The sequence below is a fragment of the Piliocolobus tephrosceles genome, chromosome 15 (genome assembly GCF_002776525.5).
Source record: "Piliocolobus tephrosceles isolate RC106 chromosome 15, ASM277652v3, whole genome shotgun sequence".
NCBI classification, from domain to species: domain Eukaryota; kingdom Metazoa; phylum Chordata; class Mammalia; order Primates; family Cercopithecidae; genus Piliocolobus; species Piliocolobus tephrosceles.
In genome coordinates this window covers 86,558,627-86,579,761 of record NC_045448.1, presented here as the reverse complement: position 1 = coordinate 86,579,761, position 21,135 = coordinate 86,558,627, and the positions used below count along the sequence as shown (strand labels likewise).

Below are 21,135 nucleotides of genomic sequence, written 5' to 3'. Positions count from 1 at the left end.
CTTCCTCCTGACAACAGGTTGTTTCCAATGCTGGAAAACCTGTAGAGGAAACAGGAACAGAGATAGCAAGAACCCTCCCTGCAAACCAAGGCAGACTGAGCACTGGAAAAAGTAACAGTGATGGTGGAACCTGGTAGGGAGGAGGGGGGCCTGAAGACAGAAAGGCTCATTGTGCACGGAGGGGAAGGAGAGCCATTGGCCCTGTCCTGTCACACTGACTGACTATGCCCAGCCATGGGATGCCGAGGAGAGATGCTTGCCCCCTTGGGATAACTGAGACCCAGAGGCCTTGCTAAGTCCCAGAAGACAAGGACAGAGAAAAGACAAACAGAACATGCAGAAGCACAAGGAAAGGAATAGCAGTCCATTTCCTCCACCCCTCGACTCTAGACTACACAGTCGTTGAAGAGAGATGGCTCTGGTGGAAGAGGCAGGAGGCCTTCAAGCAGCTCTTAAACACCCTGTCCAGGTAGGCTTCATGCCTCAGCTAACAATTCCAGAAGAAGAGTACTACAGGGCCATGGCAGGACCCAATGGGAACACTTAAAAATCTTGCATACCACCCCAAAATGCTATAAAGGTTTTGAATTTTCCATATGCCAAGACTCCCAGAAAATTCTTGTTCTTGAGACCTGTGACAATGAATGGAACCAGGAGGAATAAAGAAAGACATCTTTCTTCTCCAAACATATACTCTTTGCCCTTCAAACCACTTGGACCTCAAATGAGAGAATTTCAGCCAGAAGGTATCCTTGGGAAGAAAAGAAATAGAAAAGCCAAAGGCAAAATGGGAAGAGAGAAAGTGACTCACACATATAGGGATACTGAAAGGTCTTTATTGCCCACTGGCCACTAGCAGTTTCCCAGCCACATGCTGGGCCCTCTAGGTCTCTCCAGCCCACTCTAAGGACCCATGAAATGCATCCACAGTCCAGCTCTCTTTTTTCTGTCCTTCTGGGGGACCAAGTTACCCTCTGGGGCATACAACAAGGCAGCAGGGCCTCGGGGAGAGGGGTAGGAGGACCGAGCAGCATAATCTGTAGAGGAGGACAGGAAAGGAGACCCTCTTGGCACCCATTTACAGAGGGTTGTCCCTGACGAGAAGGGCAGGTGGGAGAGGTTCCTTATTACTTAAGAGAAGGCACCAGTGGCAAAGAGCACAATGAAGAGAATGATGATAAAAACAATCACGCAGATAAGGACAATCATCTTCACATTCTTCCACCAGAATTTCCGAGCCACCTTCTGCGATGTCGTCTTGAAGTGCTCAGACTGTTGGGGAAAAGGCAGAGTGAGTGACCCAGTGGATCCTCCCACTGGAACAACAGTATAAGTACAAGTGCAACCCACAGGCCATACTTTTTTGTTTTTGTTTTTTTGAGATGGAGTCTTGCTCTGTCGCCCAGGCAGTGGCTCGATCTTGGCTCACTGCAGCCTCCACCTCCTGGGTTCAAATGATTCTCCTGCCTCAGCCTCCTGACTAGCTGGGATTACACCACCACACCCAGCTAACTTTTGTATTTTTAGTAGAGACGAGATTTCACCATGTTGGCCAGGCTGGTCTTGAACTCCTGACCTCAAGTAATCCGCCCTCCTGGGGTGGGATTACAGCTGTGAGCCACTGTGCCCAGCCTACAAGCCAGATATCTATTTGTTTGTTTGTTTGTTTGTTTTTGTTTTCTTGAGACAGAGTTTCACTCTGCTGCCCAGGCTGGAATGCAGTGGCGTAATCTCAGTTCACTGCAACCTCCACCTTCCAGGTTCAAGCGATTCTCCTGCCTCAGCCTTCTGAGTAGCTGGGATTACAGGCGTGCACCACCATGTCCAACTAATTTTTGTATCTTTAGTAGAGATGGGGTTTCACCATGTTGGCCAGGCTGATCTTGAACTCTTGACCTCAGGTGATCCACCTGTTTTGGCCTCCCAAAGTGCTGGGATTACAGGCGTGAGCCACGGCACCCGGCCTTGTTGGTTTTTTGAGACAGGGTCTAGCTGTGTCACCCAGGCTGAAGTGCAGTGGCACAATCTTGGCTTACTGTAGCCTCCATCTCCAGGGCTCAAGCAATCCTCCCACTTCAGCCTGGGAAGTGGCTGGGATTATAGGCACATGCCACCATGCCCAGTGCTGGGATTCAGTGCTGGGATTATAGGCACATGCCACCATGCCCAGCTCAAGCCATACATCTTAATACTGACACTGTAAGCTGAGGTAGCAAACTGCTAAATAAAATATGCTCTGGCCGGGCACGGTGGCTCACACCTATAATCCCAGCACTTTGGGAGGCTGAGGCAGATGGATCTCCTGAGGTCAGGAGTTCATGACCAGCCTGGCCAACATTATGAAACCCCCTCTCTACTAAAAATACAAAAAAATTAGCCAGGCATAGTGATGGGTGCTTGTAATCCCAGCTACTTGGGAGGCTGAAGCAGGAGGATCACTTGAACCTGGGAGGTGGAGGTTGCAGTGAGCCAAGATCGCACCAATGCACTCCAGACTGGGTAACAGAGTGAGACTCCATCTCAAAGAAAAACAAAAATGCTCTATCTTGCCTACCTTGACAAATGTACCTTCCTAAAACTCTGGAAGGCCGGGTTGAAATTTAGAATTCTCAGGATCCTAGGAGGTCTCCACCTAGATATGACTAGGGGTCCCCTTTCTCTTCTTACCCCTGCACTGTCATGCACACTGAGGGGTCCTTGACACCTGCTTACACCCAGGGGTACAACACTGGCAGCACAATCTGCCCTCCCAGTCTGCCCTTGGGAGGGCAGATCCTGGGACTGAGGGATGCAGGCTCCAGGTGGGCACATCTCCCAGCTCCAGGACTCCTTGCCCCATCGTGACTGCTGAGGCTGGAGGAGGGACCAGGACAGTACAGAGGGTTGGAAGTAAGGGAACTCCTCCTCCTCCATGCACTCTTCCCCATGCCCAGCAATTCGAGTTATAGACACTAAATTTCCTAGTGCTTGTCCAGGCATGATGACTCAAGTCTGTAATCCCAGCACTTTGAGAGGCCAAGGTAGGTGGATCACCTGAGGTCAGGAGTTCGAGACCAGCCTGGCCAACATGGCAAAACTTCGTCTCTACTGAAAATACAAAAATTAGCCAGGTGTGGTGGTGCACACTGTAATCCCAGCTACTCAGGAGGCTGAGGCAAGAGAATCATTTGAACCCAAGAGGCGAAGGTTGCAGTGAGCCGAGATTGCACCACTCTAGCCTGGGCAACAGAGTGAGGCTCTATTAAAAAAAAAAAAAAAAAAAAAAGGCCGGGCGCGGTGGCTCAAGCCTGTAATCCCAGCACTTTGGGAGGCCGAGACAGGCGGATCACGAGGTCAGTAGATCCAGACCATCCTAGCTAACACGGTGAAACCTCGTCTCTACCAAAAAAATACAAAAATCTAGCCGGGCGAGGTGGTGGGCGCCTGTAGTCCCAGCTACTCCGGAGGCTGAGGCAGGAGAAAGGCGTGAACCCGGGAGGTGGAGTTTGCAGTGAGCTGAGATCCAGCCACTGCACTCCAGCCCCGGCGATACAGCGAGACTCCGTCTCAAAAAAAAAAAAAAAAAAAAAAAAAAATCCCGGGGCCGTGCTCCCCAAATTAAGCTACAGTTAAGCTACAGAAACAAGCAATGAGCCCCAGGGAGACAAGGGAGCAATACCCAAGAGCCAAGAGTTCACACAGGACTAAGAAAGCCAGAGCCAGCTTCCCAGCTGGACACAAAACCTGAGGCTCCAGACTTTGCTCAACTTTGGAGTTACTTCCTCCCTGAAACAGCTGGCCTCAGCCCCTGGCTGGAGAGAGAGAAGAATGAGGTCTAGCAAGATGTGTGGGAGATATTATTTTAGCCTTCATCTAGCAGGGGACCCTGGGATCAAAGCATTTCTCTGCTCTTTCCCCCTTCTTTTTAAAGCCAACTCAGCAAGATGCCAGCAATTTCCCACCCCTTGTCTAATAGCTCCTAGAGAAGGCTAGAGGCCACATGTGGGGGTTTCCTCAAAGCCAATACTTCTGCCCTGGGAAGGTCAGATCCAAATGATTGTCATGGGCAGGCTTCAAAGGGAAAACAAGTTTCCCAGGAGAGAAGCCTGAGAATGCATGGGCTGACTGAGCTATCAGTCTCAGAACATGCCTCTGTGGGTGAGCTGCCATAGTCATGGGACCCCAGTCATGGGATCCATTCCCTGGGATCCATAACAACCTGTGGAGCAGAGCAGATTCAGAAGTGGAGACTCAGCTCACATCAGCTCCCAAACCAGGTGAAAGGCAACAGAAATGTCACACTTCTGACCCTCCTGTTCATTTTGCCCCAGCAAAAAGAAATCCCCTCCCTCCCTCTTTTCCTCCAGCCCCCAGTGGGGTCCCTGTCTCACTGTGGCTTCCAGATCCTCTGTCTTGTTGCGGAGATGTTCCAAGTTTTCCCCTCGGGCCAGGATCCGCTCCACATTCTGGGTCATAATATTCTTAACTCCCTCCACCTCACTCTGCAGGTTCCGCACGCGATCATTTCCTCCACCTTCACTGGCTTCCTCCTGCGCAGCAACACGGGGTTAATTAGACCAAGTGGTGGGGGAACTGGAGACTTGGCCTCAGAGGTCTGGGGAGGGTAAGGCCTCAGGCAGACTTCAGCTTTTTGTAAAATGCTTGAAATGTTTACAAAGAGAATGTTTTCATGTATTACTTGTGTAATCAAAAATAAATGCATTTGTAAGCCCCAGAAGGTGAGACGTGATGCTAAAGAGACTAGATCAAACTTCTTTCAGGATTGTTAGGGCCCCTGACAAGGAAAAGCAGCACATCACTAAATCTCTCCCCACTGCTTCCTTGCTCCCTAGAGAAGGTCGTAGAATACAGCAGAGCCAGCATCTCACAATGTTCCCTTTCCAGGGCAGAGCCCACCACTATTTACAATTCCCGGAGCCACCCCCCTTTCCTGATTTCTCGGGATCCTCATTGAAAGTGTCTGTGCTGGCCAGCAAAACACCCTCACCCAGCCTCACCCATCTGCCCCTCTAAATAGCTGCTGGAGCATGGCCCTGGCCGCAATGCCATTGCTGCTGTGACCCAGAACAACAGGCAACCAAGTACCCCAGAAGGCGCCCAGAGCCGTTGAGCCGCACACTTCTGCTTTCCCCACCACTGGGCACCACGCGCAGGCACCAAGCAACCACCTGCTTATGCAGCTATTAAATAAAAATACCCGCCTGGGTATTGAGGGAAATGGAGGACTAGTCCTCCCTGGCTGATGTCTCATCTCAGAGGCTTCATGACAAGGTTTTTGAATAAAGAGAGAAAAATATTATTAAGCTCCTCCCTCCTTCACCTCCAAAAACAGGCCAGTGGCACGGGTCAGAACTAGCTTATCACAGAGAACCAACTTCTGATTATCTTATAAACCCTTAGTTCTCTTCTTCTTGTTAATGGAGAAAGGACACCCAAAGGACTCAGTGGACACACAAATCCTTTGTGTTTCTGTGTAGGGATAAAGTGAAAGGCCAGAGAGGAGAGCTCCCGCCGCTGGGCTGGAATCTTAACTGGAAACTGCCCAGGCACTGCCTGGTGGTGTCACAACACCCGCCTCGGGCTCCCTGGAGGAGGAAGGCACAACAACACTTTGCCTGGAATTCGGAGCCCCCATTGGCACTGGCACGGAAACCCAGCTCCCCACTAGCACAGAGGTCAGGGGAGGGAGGAAGAAGGAGTAGAAACACCTGCTAGGACGGTTCAGAGCTATTTGCAGCCAAGTTGTCAAAGAGGAGAGGCCACAGGCAGCACTGGCCCAGCCCTCTAACTTTGCCACCAACTCTCCTCCCCCCACACAGCCAACCCCCAGTCCCGAGCCCCTTCTGGCTCCTCTTTAAATCAGCCCTTTCCTAGTTTCCAGTTCGCTCACCATGTCTCAGAGCAGCCCAGGCGGATCAGCAGGTGAATTCGCCTAGTCGGCTTCCTCCCAGGGTGGCCGTCAGCTCACTTCCTGCTTGCTCCAGCTTTCAGCCTGCCCCCGCCCACCTCGCATCTCGAGTCGCTCCAGCCACACCTAACTCAGGTTTCCCCAGGTAGGCGGGCACTCTTCACTGTCCACCCAGTGGCTTCCCAAACAAGAGCTTAAGCTTAGAGTAATAGGGCTTTCAGATGTTAAAGGTCTTCTAACTTTTCAGGAATTAGAAAAGAAAGATCAAGCAGCCCTCCAAGGTTTCCTGAGGCTGGACCTCCTGATCTAGAAAGAGCAGCCATCTCTCTCTCTCTTTTTTTTTCTTTTTAAATAGAGAGGAAGTCTCACCATGTTGCCCAGGCTGGTCTCAAACTCCTGGGCTCAGACGAGCCTCCCACCTCAACCTCCCAAAGTCCTAGGAGCCATGACACCCCATTAGCCATCTCCTTTTAATGTCTTGAATATCTGACTCCAGTTTCTAGAGACAGAGATCAACCATGCCAGGCCTGGCTCACAGGGAAACAAAATGCAGTTATGAAAATTTCTTGCTGGATAACACTTGTTCTGAGGTCCCTCAGTGACAGAAAACACTAAAACCCCTGAAGTCTGGAATACTGTGATCCTGGGTTCTGATTCTGAAAGCTCTGGGTTACTAGTTACAGGCCCCTGAGTGAACCTTTTCACCTCTGTGGAGTTTGCAGGTGCTGATGCTTAGCTCAGACAGTGCTGGTAAGAAGCAAAAAGAGGCCGGGCATGGTAGCTCATGCCTGTAATCCCAGCACTTTGGGAGGTCAAGGCAGGCAGATCACTAGAGGTCAGGAGTTCGAGACCAGCCTGGCCAACATGGCAAAACCCCGTCTCTACTAAAAATACAAAATAATTAGCCAGGCATGGTGGCAGGTGCCTGTAATCCCAGCTACTCAGGAGGCTGAGGCGGGAGAATCGCTTGAACCTGGGAGACAGAGAGTGCAGAGAGCTGAGACCATGCCATTGCACTCCAGCCTGGGCAACAAGAGCAAGACTCTGTCTCAAAAAAAAAAAAAAAAAAAAAAAAGATAGCATGTGCAGTGCACTGCCACTAGCACAGTGTCTGTAATGATGGCTCACCAAACCCCTCCTTCCCTTCCAGAGTTCAGCAATTCTGCATTTCCCTTCAGGGGCCACCGCAGAGGTAATTGATCCCAGTCAGTGATCAGTGATCAGAAGACTGCCCTGGTGTACCAGAGCAGGGGGCCCAAGGCAAAGGACTTTTCCACTAACCTGGCTCCAGGCCGGAGAAAATCTGTTCTTCCTTGACAGTGTTTATCAAGACAGAAGAACAATAACAGGCACATTCAGAAGGGGAACGAACATTCTTGACCCATTCCAGAAGAAATCAGTTCCAAGGAGGAAACGTCAGCTTTTCCAACAAATACTTTTTTTGTTTGTTTATTTTGTTTTGTTTTCTTGAGATGGTCTCCTTCTGTCACCCAGGCTAGAGTCCAGTGGCATGATCGTAGCACACTGCAGCCTTGAACTCCGGGGCTACAGCGATCATCCTGCCTCAGCCTCCCCAGTAACTGAAACTACAGGTGCAAACCACCATGTCTGGCTAATTTATTTTAAAACTTTTCATAGAGATGGGGGTCTTACTATGTTGCCCAGGCTCGTCTCAAACTCCTGTTCTCAAGTAATCCTCCCTCCTCGGCTTCCCAAAGTGCTGGGATCGCAGGTGTGAGCCACCATATCCAGACACAAAACTTTTTTTTTTTTTTTTTTTTGAGACGTTTCTCTCTTGTCACCCAGGCTGGAGTGCAATGGCGCTATCTCGGCTCACTGCAGCCTCTGCCTCCCAGGTTCAAATGATTCTCCTGCTTTAGCCTCCCTAGTAGCTGGGACTACAGGTGCATGCCACCAGGCATGGCTAATTTTTTTTGTATTTTTAGTAGAGACAGGGTCTCACCATGTTAGCCAGGGTGGTCTTGAACACCTGACCTCGGGTGATCTACCTGCCTCGGCCTCCCAAAGTGCTGGGATTACAGGCGTGAGCCACCCGCCCAGCCACAAATACCTTTTTAAAGGCTTTAAATAAACTTCGAACCCCTGTAGCTTTTTGTTGTTGCTGTTTTTAGAGGCAGGGTCCCACTCTATCATCCAGGTTAGGGTGCAGTGCAGTGTGTTCAAGCTCACTGCAGTCTTGAACTCCTGGGCTCAAGCAATCTTCCCACCTCACACTCCCCAGTCAGCTGGGACTACAGGCAAGGGCCACCATGTCCAGCTAATTTTTTTCTTTTTTGGAGACAGTGTCTTGCTGTGTTGCCCAAACTGGTCTCAAACTCCAAACCTCAAGCGATTCTCCCATCTCAACCTCCCAAAGTGCTGGGATTATAGGCATAACCCACTACGCTCAGCAAATATTATATATAAGCCCAGGCAACATATCAAGACCCTGTCTCTATAAAAAAAATAAAACTGCTGGATGCAGTGGCTCACGCCTGTAATCCCAGCACATTGGGACGCTGAGGCAGTGGATCACCTGAGGTCAGGAGTTCGAGACCAGCCTGATCAACATGTCGAAACCCATCTCTACTAAAAATACAAAATTTGCCGGGCATGGTGGCACATGCCTGTAATCCCAGCTACTCAGAAGGCTGAAGCAGGAGAATTGCTTGAACCCTGGACGCGGAGGTTGCCGTGAGCCAAGATCATACCCTTGCAATTCAGCCTGGGTGACAGAGTGAGACTCTGTCTCAAACAATAATAATAATAATAATGTAAAAAATAAAAATAAATAAAGTAAAATAAAAAAATAAAATTGGCTGGGCGTTGTGGCTCACACCTGTAATCCCAGCACTTTGGGAGGCCAAGACAGGCAGATCACCTGAGGTCGGGAGCTCGAGACCAGCCTGACCAACATGGAGAAACCCTGTCTCTACTAAAAATACAAAATTAGCCAGGCATGGTGGCGCATGCCTGTAATCCTAGCTACTCGGAGGCTGAGGAAGGAGAATTGCTTGAACCCAGGAGGCGGAGGTTGCGGTGAGCCAAGATCACACCATTGCACTCCAGCCTGGGCAACAAGAGTGAGACTCTGTCTCAAAATAAATAAATAAATAAATAATAAAATAAAATAAGCCAGGCATGGTGGTGCATGTCCATAGTCTTAGCTGCTTGGAGAGCTAGCACAGATGGATCACTTGAGCCTGGTGTGCTATGTGAGAGAGCAGTGAGCTATGATAGTGCCACTGCACTCCAGCCTGGGTGACAGAGCTAGACCCTGTCGCTAAAAATGATAATAATAATAATTATTATTATTAATTATTAATATGTGGTGCAATAATGTTCGGCTATATTGAGTTAAATAAAGATTAATACAATTAATGTTGGCCAGGGATGGTGGTTCACGCCTGTAATCCCCGCACTTTGGGAGGCTGAGGTGGGCTGATCATGAGGTCAGGAGATCAAGACCAGCCTGGCCAACATGGTGAAACCTCGTCTCTACTAAAAATACAAAAATTAGCTGGACGTGATGGTGATTGCCTGTAATCCCAGCTACTCGGGAGGCTGAGGCAACAGAATCACTTGAACCCGGGGAGTGGAGGTTGCAGTGAGCTGAGATTGCACCACTGCACTCCAACCTGGGTGCCAATCATAGTTCATTGTAGCTGGTTTCAAGCAATCCTCCTGCCTCAGCCTCCCAAAATGTGGGCATTTCAGGCATAAGCCACTGCACCCAGCCCTGTTTCTCTTACTTTTAAAATTTGGCCAGTAGAAAAATGTAAATTATGTGATTAGTAAAAAATGTTAAAATACATATTGTAATGTGGCTTATTGCTGGGCATGGTGGCTGATCCATACCTTAATATTTACGTGACCTGGGACAAACTCGCATAACAACTGTAAGCCTCAGTTACCTCATCATCTGTGCTTAGCACTCAAAAAACTCAGTAGACCTTGGCCGGGCGCGGTGGCTCAAGCCTGTAATCCCAGCACTTTGGGAGGCCGAGACGGGTGGATCACAAGGTCAGGAGATCGAGACCATTCTGGCTAACACGGTGAAACCCTGTCTCTACTAAAAAAACACAAAAAACTAGCCAGACAAGGTGGCGGGCACCTGTAGTCCCAGCTACTCGGGAGGCTGAGGCAGGAGAATGGCGTGAACCCGGGAGGCAGAGCTTGCAGTGAGCTAAGATCCGGCCACTGCGCTCTAGCCTGGGCGACAGAGCAAGACTCTGTCTCAAAAAAAAAAAAAAAACTCAGTAGACCAGGTGCGGTGGCTCACAACTGTAATCCCAGCACTTTGGGAGGCTGAGGTGAGAGGATTGCTTGAGCCTGGGATTTCAAGACCAGCCTGAGCAACATAGTGAGACCCTGTCTTTTTCTTTTTGCTTTTTCTTTTTTTGAGAAGGAGTTTCACTCTTGTTGCCCAAGCTGGAGTGTAGTGACGCAGTCTCGGCTCACTGCAACCTCCGCCTCCTGGGTTCAAGTGATTCTTCTGCCTCAGCCTCCCAAGTAGCTGGGAATACAGGCCTGCGCCACTACACTCAGCTACTTTTTTTTGTTTTCAGTAGAGACAGAGTTTCACCATGTTGGGCAGGCTGGTCTCGAACTCCTGACCTCAAGTAATCTGCCCACCTCAGCCTTATATCTCTCTCTTTTTTTTTTTTTTTTCTGTAAAGTGACTTTGTAAGAAAAAACTGCTAAACTGCTAGGTCGTAGGAGTTGTAGCCCAAGAAGCAATGGACCAAATCTTGGTTTATTCTCGGTCGTACCTCTCATATACACCTCCTCCTTTCCATGCCAGCCCCTTCCTCCTAGTTAATGCCAGCATGATCTCTTCCTTGGACAATTCCAATTCCCTGTAAACTCACCTTTCTTTTCTCATCTACTCCTCTGTGACTGATTGCTATCTTCCCAAAACAGGTATTTAAGTATGCTCCACCCTGCCTCCAGGATAAAGCCCCAACTTCCTAGCAATTCCCTGTGTGATCAAAAGACTAGGGTGACATCTGACGTCCTACTCTTCTACACTACTACCCCTGGCTGTGCAGTTTCAGGCAAGTCACTTCATTTGCAAAATGGGATTAAGAATAGGCTGGGTGCGGTGGTTCATGCCTGTAATCCCAGTACTTTGGGAGGCTGAGGCTGGCGGATCTCTTGAGACAGAGAGTTAAAGACCAGCCTGGCTAATACTGCAAAACCCCGTCTCTACTGAAAATGTAAAGATTCGCTAGGCATGGTGACACACACCTGTAGTCCCAGCCACTTTGGGAGGCTGAGGTGGGAGGATTGCTTGAGCCTTGGAGGTGGAGGCTGCAGTGAGCTGAGATCGTGCCCTACTGCACTCCAATCTGGGTCACAGAGCCAGGGCCAGACCCCATCTCAAAAAAAAAAAAAAAAAAAAAAAGGTGGGGCACAGTGGCCCACACCTGTAATCCCAGCACTTTGGGAGGCCAAGGCAGGTGGATCATCTGAGGTCAGGAGTTCAAGACCAGCCTAGCCAACATGGTGAAACCTTGTCTCTACTTAATACAAAAAATTAGCTGGACGTGGTGGCACATTCCTCTAGTCCCAGCTACTTAGGAGGCTGAGGCAGGAGAATCGCTTGAACTGGGGAGGCGAATGTTGCAGTGAGCCGAGATTGCGCCATTGCACTCCAGCCTGGGCAACAAGAGCAAAACCCCGTCTCAAAAAAAAAAAAAAGAAAAAGAAAAAGAAAAAGGAGACTAATGGAGAAAACTGAATGAGAAACAAAGAGAAAGGGACTATTACCACCTGAAAAGGGAACCAAGCAAACTTTCAGGTACATAACCCTTGGCATATATCCCAGTCTTCTGATTTATGCCTCAGTTGGGCAGTTTACTCCTATATCTCAGAGGAGAAAGGCTGGAGAACAAGGAAAAGGTACATTCAGGAGACTCAACCGAACCTGCTTCCTGAAGGATCATGAAGTTCTCACCACTGCCAAGGTTTATTTCTGTTTCCAAACCTTTTCTCTATAGCCTGTTACACTGGTGGCCATCCCACCTGTCTCCTAATGGGCCCTTTTACTCTCTGAATGTGCCCCTAGAACCCAGAGATTCTGCCCTTGGCTATCTATCTATGTTTCTTTCTTTCTTTCGTTCTTTCTTTCTTTCTTTCTTTTCTTTCTTTCTTTCTTTTTCTTTCTTTCTTTCTTTCCTTCTTTCTTTCCTTCCTTCCTTCCTCTTTTCTTCCTTCCTTCCTTTCTTCCTTTCTTTCCTTTTTCCTTTTCCTTTCCTTCCTCTCCTTCTTCTCCTTCCTTCCTTCCTTCTTTCCTTCCTTTCGACGAAGTCTCACTCTATCACCCAGGCTGGAGTGCAGTGGCACTATCTCGGCTCACTGCCACCTCTGCCTCCCAGGTTCAAGCGATTCTCCTGCCTCAGCCTCCTGAATAGCCGGGACTACAGGCATGTGCTACCACACCCGACTAATTTTTTGTATTTTTAGTAGAGACAGGGTTTCACCATGTTAGCCAGGTTGGTCTTGATCTTCTGACCCCATGATCCGCCCGCCTCGGCCTCCCAAAGTGCTGCGATTACAGGCCCGAGCTACTGTGCCCGGCCCCTTGGTCATCTTCCGACTTCTGAAGAGAACCAGCTCCATTTTAGAGCAGTGTTTCTCAGTGGGGTGATTTTGCCTTTCAGGTGTCATTTCACAATGTCTGGAGACATTTTGGGTTGTCACAGCTGGGGGTAGGGGTGCTACTAGTGTCTGGTGGGTTAAGGCTAAGGATGTTGCTAAAATATCCGACAATGCAAAGGACACCCTCTCACAAGAAAGAATCTGGACCAAAATGGCAATTGTTTTGAGGCTGAGAAACCCTGGTCTCCCTATAGGGAAGTGCAGTGCCTCTACGGCTTCAATAGCCATTTGTGGACAATCCCCAAATTTATTATGTCTAGCCTGGGCCTCTCCCTCAACTACCAATGCTGCTTCTCCAATGCCCTGGACAGTTCACGGATGTGTCCAACACCCAAACCAAACCCTTTATCTTTTCTCCACATTCCTCCTCCTGGGTGGGATCCCATTCTACCTGTTTCTCAAGCTAGGAACCACAAAGCATGCTCCACATGCAAGGTCATCACCAAGCCTCAGTTCATACTTTATTTATTTATTTACAAGGGCACAAAAATCAGGCAATTGGTTCATTCTTGGTCATGCCTCTCATATCCACCACCTCCTTGGTCCACCAGCTCCTGCCTCCTGGTTAATGCCAGCAGCATGATCTCCTCCCTGGACAATTCCAATCCCCTCTAAATTCACCTTTCTTTTCCCATCTATTCCTCTGTGGTTGATCGCTATCTTCCAGAAACACATATTGTATGCTACATCCTGCCTCCAGGGTAAAGCCCAGACTTCTTAGAATGGCATTCCAAGACTGTTCTCAACCTGCTTTTCTAAACTTCTCTCCCATTAGATTCACCTCCCAGCCCTCCAGTCAACCAAATTACACGTCCTTTCTCAAACATCGTACACCATCCCCCTTCTATACCTTTGCCTATAAGCCTTCACTCATCACTGCTTAAGACAATTCTATTCACATTTAAGACATAGCCTCCATGAAGCTTTAGAGATTTCCCCACTGAAGCTAACTTGTTCCTGTTCTGATCTCCATCACATTTTATTTCTTTTAAAGAATCTTTCACACACTTTGTCATACATATTTGACCCCCTCCAACACTTTAAGTCCTATAAACGCAGGCAGGGACTGAGCCCTCACTTTGATACCCTTTGTAGTATATGACATATGTCCTATACATGTAGGCAACTCACTAAAGTTTTCAGATATTGAACTGAGAAGTCTGAAAGAAAGCTTCTTTCTCCACAGTGCAGAGAAAGATGATTTTTGTTGGAAAACATGTATAGAGAAATTTCTTTCCTAAACTTTGGCCTATTTTATGGATAAATAAATGCTAAATATCACAAATCTTTGTATATTGGTCCTGAAAGGAAAAACTGGAGGTACTGAGTTAGCAAGCTCATTTATTAGCTATATTTTTCTTTTTTCTATTCCTTTTTTTTTTTTTTTTTTTGAGACAGAGTCTCACTCTGTCTCCAGGCTGGAGTGCAGTGGTGCAATCTCGGCTCACTGCAACCTCTGCCTCCCAGGTTCAAGCAATTCTCTGCCTCAGCCTCCCAAGTAGCTAGGATTACAGGCACCCGATGCCATGCCTGGCTAATTTTTGCATTTTTAATAGAGACGGGGTTTCAACATCTTGGCCAGGCTAATCTTGAACTCCTGACCTCGTGATCCACCCGCCGCGGCCTCCCTAAATGCTGGGATTACAGGTGTGAGCCACTGCGCCCGGCTATTAGCTGTATGTTTCCTACACAGAATACTCTCGTTCACCCAAGACTATTAAGAGCTTTTGATTTCCAGCTGGGTGAGGTGGCTCATGCCTGTAATCACATCACTTTGGGAGGCCAAGGCAGGAGGATGCCTTGAGGGCAGGAGTTCTAGATGAGTCTGGTCAACATAATGAGACCCCGTCTCTACAAAATATTTTTTCTTTTATTATTTTATTTTTATTTTATTTAATTTTTGAGACAGAGTCTCATTCTGTCACCAGACTGGACTGCAGTGGCGTGATCTCAGCTCACTGTAAACTCTGCCTCCAGGGTTTAAGCGATTCTTCGGCCTCAGCCTCCAGAGTAGCTAGAACTACAGGCGCCTGCCACCATGCCCAGCTAAATTTTGTATTTTTTTAGTAGAGACAGGGTTTCATTATGTTGGCCAGGATGGTCTTGATCTTTTGACCTCATGATCTGTCTGCCTCGACCTCCCAAAGTGCTGGGATTGCAGGCATGAGCCACCGCGCCCGGCCAATTTTATTTTTATTTTATTTTATCTTATTTTAGAAATGGAATCTCACTGTGTCACCCAGGCTGGAGTGCAGTGGCACGATCTCAGCTCAATGCAACCTCCACCTCCTGGGTTTAAGCAGTTCTCCTGCCTCAGCCTCCCAAGTAACTGGAATTACAGGCATGCACAATCATGCCTGGCTAATTTTTGTATTTTTAGTAGAGATGGGGTTTCGCCATGTTGGCCAGGCTGGTCTTGAACTCCTGACCTCAGGTGATCCACCTGCCTTGGCCTCCCGAAGTGCTGGGATTACAGGTGTGAGTCACCAGGGCTGGCCAAAATTTTTTTTTTTTTTTTTTTTTTGAGACGGAGTCTTGCTCTGTCGCCCAGGCTGGAGTGCAGTGGCTGGATCTCAGCTCACTGCAACCTCCGCCTCCCGGGTTCACGCCATTCTCCTGCCTCAGCCTCCCGAGTAGCTGGGACCACAGGCGCCGGCCACCTCGCCCGGCTAATTTTTTGTATTTTTAGTAGAGACGGGGTTTCACCGTGTTAGCCAGGATGGTCTCGATCTCCTGACCTCGTGATCCGCCCGTCTCGGCCTCCCAAAGTGCTGGGATTACAGGCTTGAGCCACCGCGCCCGGCTTTTTTTTTTTTTTTTTGAGACGGAGTCTGGCTCTGTCACCCAGGCTGGAGTGCGGTGGCCGGATCTCAGCTCACTGCAAGCTCCACCTCCCAGGTTTACGCCATTCTTCTGCCTCCACCTCCCAAGTAGCTGGGACTACAGGCGCCCGCCTCGTCGCCCGGCTAGTTTTTTGTATTCTTTAGAAGAGATGGGGTTTCACCGTATTAGCCAGGATGGTCTCGATCTCCTGACCTTGTGATCCGCCCGTCTCGGCCTCCCAAAGTGCTGGGATTACAGGCTTGAGCCACCGCGCCCGGCCAAATATTTTTTAAATTAAAAAAAATTTTGAAAAGAACGGGATTTTCCTCTCTCCTTTCAAAACTGCACTCATCCTTCAAAGCCCAAGTGAGACCCGAAGACCCTGTCTCAAAAAAAGCTTTCCTGATTTCTCTAGTGTAATTCATTTCTTCCTCAATGCTCCCATAGCACTCATTTAACAGTATTTATGACTTTCTATATTCTATTACTGTTATTACTATCCTATTATTTTTAAATTCTTTTATTATTATCATCTGTTTCCTTACCCTTTAACTCCTAGAGGACAGAGGCTACAATTTAGTCATTTTTCCCTTTCTGTAACTTGTTTAGTCCTTAGCACATAACAGATCATAAATGCTGAACTTAATGGAAGCATTAATACTGAGTAGTCCTAGAAGAGTTGATACAAATTTCCTAAGCCAAACTGAATTCATTTGGGCCAGTATTTGATAGTGGATTAAGAAATCCATCTCAGACTGGGAGCAACAGCTCATGCCTATAATCCCAGCACTTTGGGAAGCCAAGGTGGGAGGATCACTTGTGTTCAAGAGTTTGAGACCAGCATGGGCAACATAGTGAGACATTGTCTCTCCAAAATACAAGAAATTAGCTGGGCATGGGGGTGCACGCCTAGTCCCAGCTCCTCAGGAGTCTGAGGCAAGGCGATCACTTGAACCCAGGATGTCGTCTGCAGTGAGCTGTGATCATGCCACTCAGCCTGGGTGACAGAATGAGAACCTGTCTCAAAAAAAAAAAAAAAAAGCCAGGTGTGGTGGCAGGTGCCTGTAGTCTCAGCTACTTGGGAGGTTGGGGCAGGGGGATCACTAGAGCTCAGGAGTTATATAGTGTGCTATGCCCATCAGGTATCTGCACTAAGCTCAACATTATTATGGTGACCTCCCGGGAGCAAGGAACCACCAGGTTGCCTAAGGAGGGGTGAACTGGCCCATGTGGGAAACAGAGCAGGTCAAAACTCCCATGCTGATCAGTAGTGGGATTGCACCTGTGAATAGCCACTGTACTCCAGCCTGGGCAACATAGTGAGACCCTGTCTCTAGAAAGAAAGATGGGTCCAGGCATGGTGGCTCACGCCTGTAATCACAACACTTTGGGCAGCCAAGGTGGGTGGATCACTTGAAGTCAGCAATTTTAGACCAGCCTGGTCAATATGGTGAAACCCCGTCTATACTAAAAATACAAAAATTAACCAGGCATGGTGGCAGGCATCTGTAATACCAGCTACTCAGGAGGCTGAGGCAGAAGAATCGCTTGAACCTGGGAGGCAGAGGTTGCAGTGAGCCGAGATCGCGCCACAGCACTCCAGCCTGGGCAACAGAGTGAGACTTGGTCTCAAAAAAAAAAAAAAAAGTGACTTGACCTGCCTTGCCTGTTAGGATAACCTAGAAGTGAGCTATATCCTCAACAGCAGGAACACAGTTTGCCTGGTGATTCCTCCTGCTATAAATCCATCTGGCACCAATAGCCCCTTTTATGTGTCTACCTCTGCCATTCTTTTCCTTTAGGACAATAGTTCTCGGTGTGTGGCCTAGGAACTCCTGGGAGCTTCAAAGACAAAATTACTGTAGTATTTGCCTTTTTAACGGCTGCCATTTGTACTGATGATGCAAAAGCAATGGTGGGTAAAAGTGCTGGCAACTAAGCAGAAATGAAGACGATGGCATCAAATTGTAGTAGTAGCCATTGTATTCCTCAATGCCATGCACTTGCAACTTTTAAAAGTGCCACTTTATATTAAGAATGTCCTTGATGAAGCCAGGCATGGTGGTTCACACCTGTAATCCCAGCACTTTGGGAGGCTGAGGCAGGTGGATCGCCTGAGGTCAGGAGTTCAAGACAAGCCTGGCCAACATGATAAAACCTCATCTCTACTAAAAATACAAAAATTAGGTGGGCATGGTGGGTGTGTGCCTGTAATCCCAGCTACTCGGGAGGCTGAGGCAGGAGAATTGCTTGAACCAGGGTTGGAGGTTGCTGAGCCAAGATCATGCCACTACACTCCAGCCTGGTGACATAGTAAGACTCGGTCTCAAAAAAAAAAAAAAAAAAAAAAAGAAAATCCTTGATGAAGCAGTACAAATTATTAATTGTATTAAATCTTGACCCTACAGTACATGTCTTTTTAATATTTTGTGTGAAGAAATGGGAAATATGCCTATAGCACTTCTGCATACAATAGTTGTCTCATGGTTTGTCAAGAAAAAGCACTTGTGCAATTAAACTAACCTTTGGCCTGGTGCAGTGGCTCACGCTCATAATCCAAACACTTTGGGAGGCCAGGGCAGGAGGATTGCTTGAAATCAGGAGTTTGAGACCAGCCTGGGCAACATGGAGAAACCAGATTTGTACAAAAAATTAACTAGGGGTGGACACCACACCTGGCCAGTACTTTTTTTGTACTTTTTTGTAGAGATGGGGTTTCACCATGTCATACAGGCCAGTCTCAAACTCCTGACCTCAAGTGATCCTCCCACCTTGGCCTCCCAAAATTTTGGGATTATGGGCGTGAGCCACTATGCCCAGCCCCTCTGCCTATTTTTATTTGGGTTGTCTTTTTCACTGTTGAGTTGCGGGAGTTCTTTACATATTCTGGATACTAGACCCTCATTAGACATGATTTTAAAATATTTCTCTCATTGTTTTCACTTTCAAGTATCCCTTTGATGCACACACCCAAAAAAGCAGACAGTGTCCAATTGCATTCTTTGATGAAGAAGAATACAAGCAGTAAGTCAATTACAGCCTATTTTTTTCTTTTCTTTTTTTCTCTTTCCCTCTCTTTCTCTTTCTTTCTTTGAGACAGGGTCTTGCTCCATTGTCCAGGCTGGAGTGCAGTGGCACAGTGGCAGCTCACTGTGGCCTCGACCTCCCCAGCTCAAGCAGTCCTCCCACCTCAGCTTCCCAAGTAGCTGGGACTCCAGGCATGCACCACTGCACCTGGCTACTTTTTGTATTTTTTGTAATTTTTTGTAGAGATGGGGTGTCACCATGTTGCACAGGCTGGTCTCGAACTCCTGAGCTCAAGTAATCCTCCCTCCTCAGCCTCCCAAAGTGCTGGGATTACAGGTGTGAGCCACTGTGCCTAGCCTATGGTTGTTTTTAAATTAACAGACTAGGCCGGCTGAGGTGGCTCACACCTGTAATCCTAGCACTTTGGGAGGCTGAGGTGGGCGGATCAGGGCGAGGTGGCTCACACCTGTAATTCCAGCACTTTGGGAGGCTGAGGGGGGTGGATCACGAGGTTAAGAGCTCAAGACCATCCTGGCCAACATGGTGAAACCCTGTCTTTACTAAAAGTACAAAAATTAGCTGAGCATGGTGGTGCGCGCCTGTAGTCCCAGCTACTCAGGAGGCTGAAGCAGGAGAATCATTTGAATCTGGGAAGCGGAGGTTGCAGTGAGCCAAGATTGTGCCACTGCACTCCAGCCTGGCGACAGAGCGAGACTCCATCTCAAAATAAATAAATAAATAAATAAGTAAGTAAGTAAGTAAGTAAGTAACTGACAGACTATTTTGGAGGGACAATTTTAGGCTTACAGAAAAATTGAGCAGAAAGTACAGAGAATTCCAGGCTGGGAGCAATGGCTTACACCTTTAATCCCAGCACTTTCGGAGGCCAAGGAGGAAGGATCACTTGAGCTCAGGAGTTTGAGACCAGGCTGGACAACATGGTGAAACCCCATCTCTACAAAAAGTAAAAAAAGATTAGCCAGGCGCAGTGATGCACGCCTGTAGTCCATCTACTTGGGAGGCTGATGTGGGAGGATCACTTGAGCCCAGAAGGTCAAGGCTGCAGTGAGTCAAGATTGCGACACTGCCCCTCCAGCCTAGGCAACAGAGGGAGACTCTGTCTCAAAACAAAACAAAACAAAAAAAAAAAAGAAGAAGAAGAAAGTACAGAGTTCCCATATCCCCCTTCAGGCTCCCATTTCTCCTATTATTAACCTTTTGCATTAGTGTGGTACATTTGTTACAACTGATGAGCCAGTATTGGTATACTATTAACATAGTCCAGCCAGGCGCGGTGGCTCATGCCTGTAATCCCAGCACTTTGGGAGGCCGAGGCGAGTGGATCGCCTGAGGTCAGGAGTTCAAGACCAGCTTGGCCAACATAGTGAAAACCCGTCTTCACTAAAAATACAAAAAATTAGCTGGGCGTGAAGGCGGATGCCTGTAATCCCAGCTACTCAGGAGGCTGAGGCCGGAGAATCGCTTTAAACTGGGAGGCAGAGGTTGCAGTGAGCCAAGACATTGCACTCCAGCCTGGGCAACAAGAGGGAAACTCTGTCTCAAAAAAAAAAAAAACATAGTCCATATTGACACATTATAATTAACAAAGTCCATAAGTTACATTAGGCTTTACTTTTTGCATTGTACATTCTATGGGTTTCCACACGTGTGACATGTATCCACCATGACACTATTACAACATCATACAAAATAGTTTCGCTTCTGTAAAACTCCCCTGTGCTCCACCTACCATTCCTTCCTCCCCCCAACTCTACCTCCCTGGCAGTCACTGATCTTTTTATTGTCTCCATAGTTTAGCCTTTTCAGAATATCATACAGTTGGGGCCAAACGCAGTGCCTCATGCCTGTAATCCCAGCACTTTGGAAGGCTGAAGCAGGAGGACTGCTTGAGACCAGGAGTTTAAGATCATCTTGGGCAACATAGAAAGACCTTGACTCAAAAAAATACATATATACATATACATATACATACATATACATGTATATGTTATATACATGTGTATGTATGTCATATGGATGGAATCATAGTTTGTAGTCTTTCCACATTGATTTCTTTCACTTAGCAATATGAATTTAAGGTTCCTCCATGTTTTTTAATGGCTTGATAGCTTTTTTTTTTTCCTTGAGATGGATCCCATTATTCCATTATGTTGCCCCGGCTGGTCTCAAACTCCTCAACTAAGTGATTGTCTTGCCTCAGCCTCCAGAAAAGCTGGGAATAGCTGAGACTACAGAAACATGCCATTTTTTTTCCTTTGTAGTACAAGCTAGAAAGCTTTTTTTTTTTTTTTTTGATTCTTTTTTGAGGCAGAGTATTGCCCTTTCACCCTGGCTGGAGTACAGTGGCGCAATCTGGGCTCACTGCAACCTCTGTCTCCCCGGTTCAAGCGATTCTCCTGCCTCAGCCTCCCGAGTAGCTGGGACTACAGGCACCTGCCACCACGCCCGGCTAATTTTTTGTTTTTTTAGTAGAGACGGGGTTTCACCGTGTTACCCAGGATGGTCTCGATCTCCTGACCTCATGATCCACCTGCCTCGTCCTCCCAAAGTGCTGGGATTACAGGCGTGAGCCACCGTGCCCAGCCAAAAAAAATTTCTAATATGGCAAATATTAAAAGATATAATCCACGTAAACAAAGCTTTTAGGATCTTCTATAATTTCTTTTTTTTTTTTTTTTTTTTTTTTTTTTTTT

At 47.7% G+C, this 21,135-nt stretch overlaps 1 protein-coding gene across 1 annotated transcript; it reads right to left on the bottom strand.

Annotated features, from left to right (window-relative positions):
- Window positions 1-816: 816 nt before the first annotated feature.
- Window positions 817-6,044, bottom strand: VAMP8 (vesicle associated membrane protein 8). The gene is made up of 3 exons (XM_023224964.1): window positions 5,891-6,044; window positions 4,371-4,529; window positions 817-1,272 (listed from the first exon to the last, which is right to left on the bottom strand). Exons 1-3 carry the CDS (start codon window positions 5,891-5,893, stop codon window positions 1,132-1,134), a joined length of 303 nt encoding a protein of 100 aa, XP_023080732.1. The 5' UTR covers window positions 5,894-6,044; the 3' UTR covers window positions 817-1,131.
- Window positions 6,045-21,135: the final 15,091 nt, after the last annotated feature.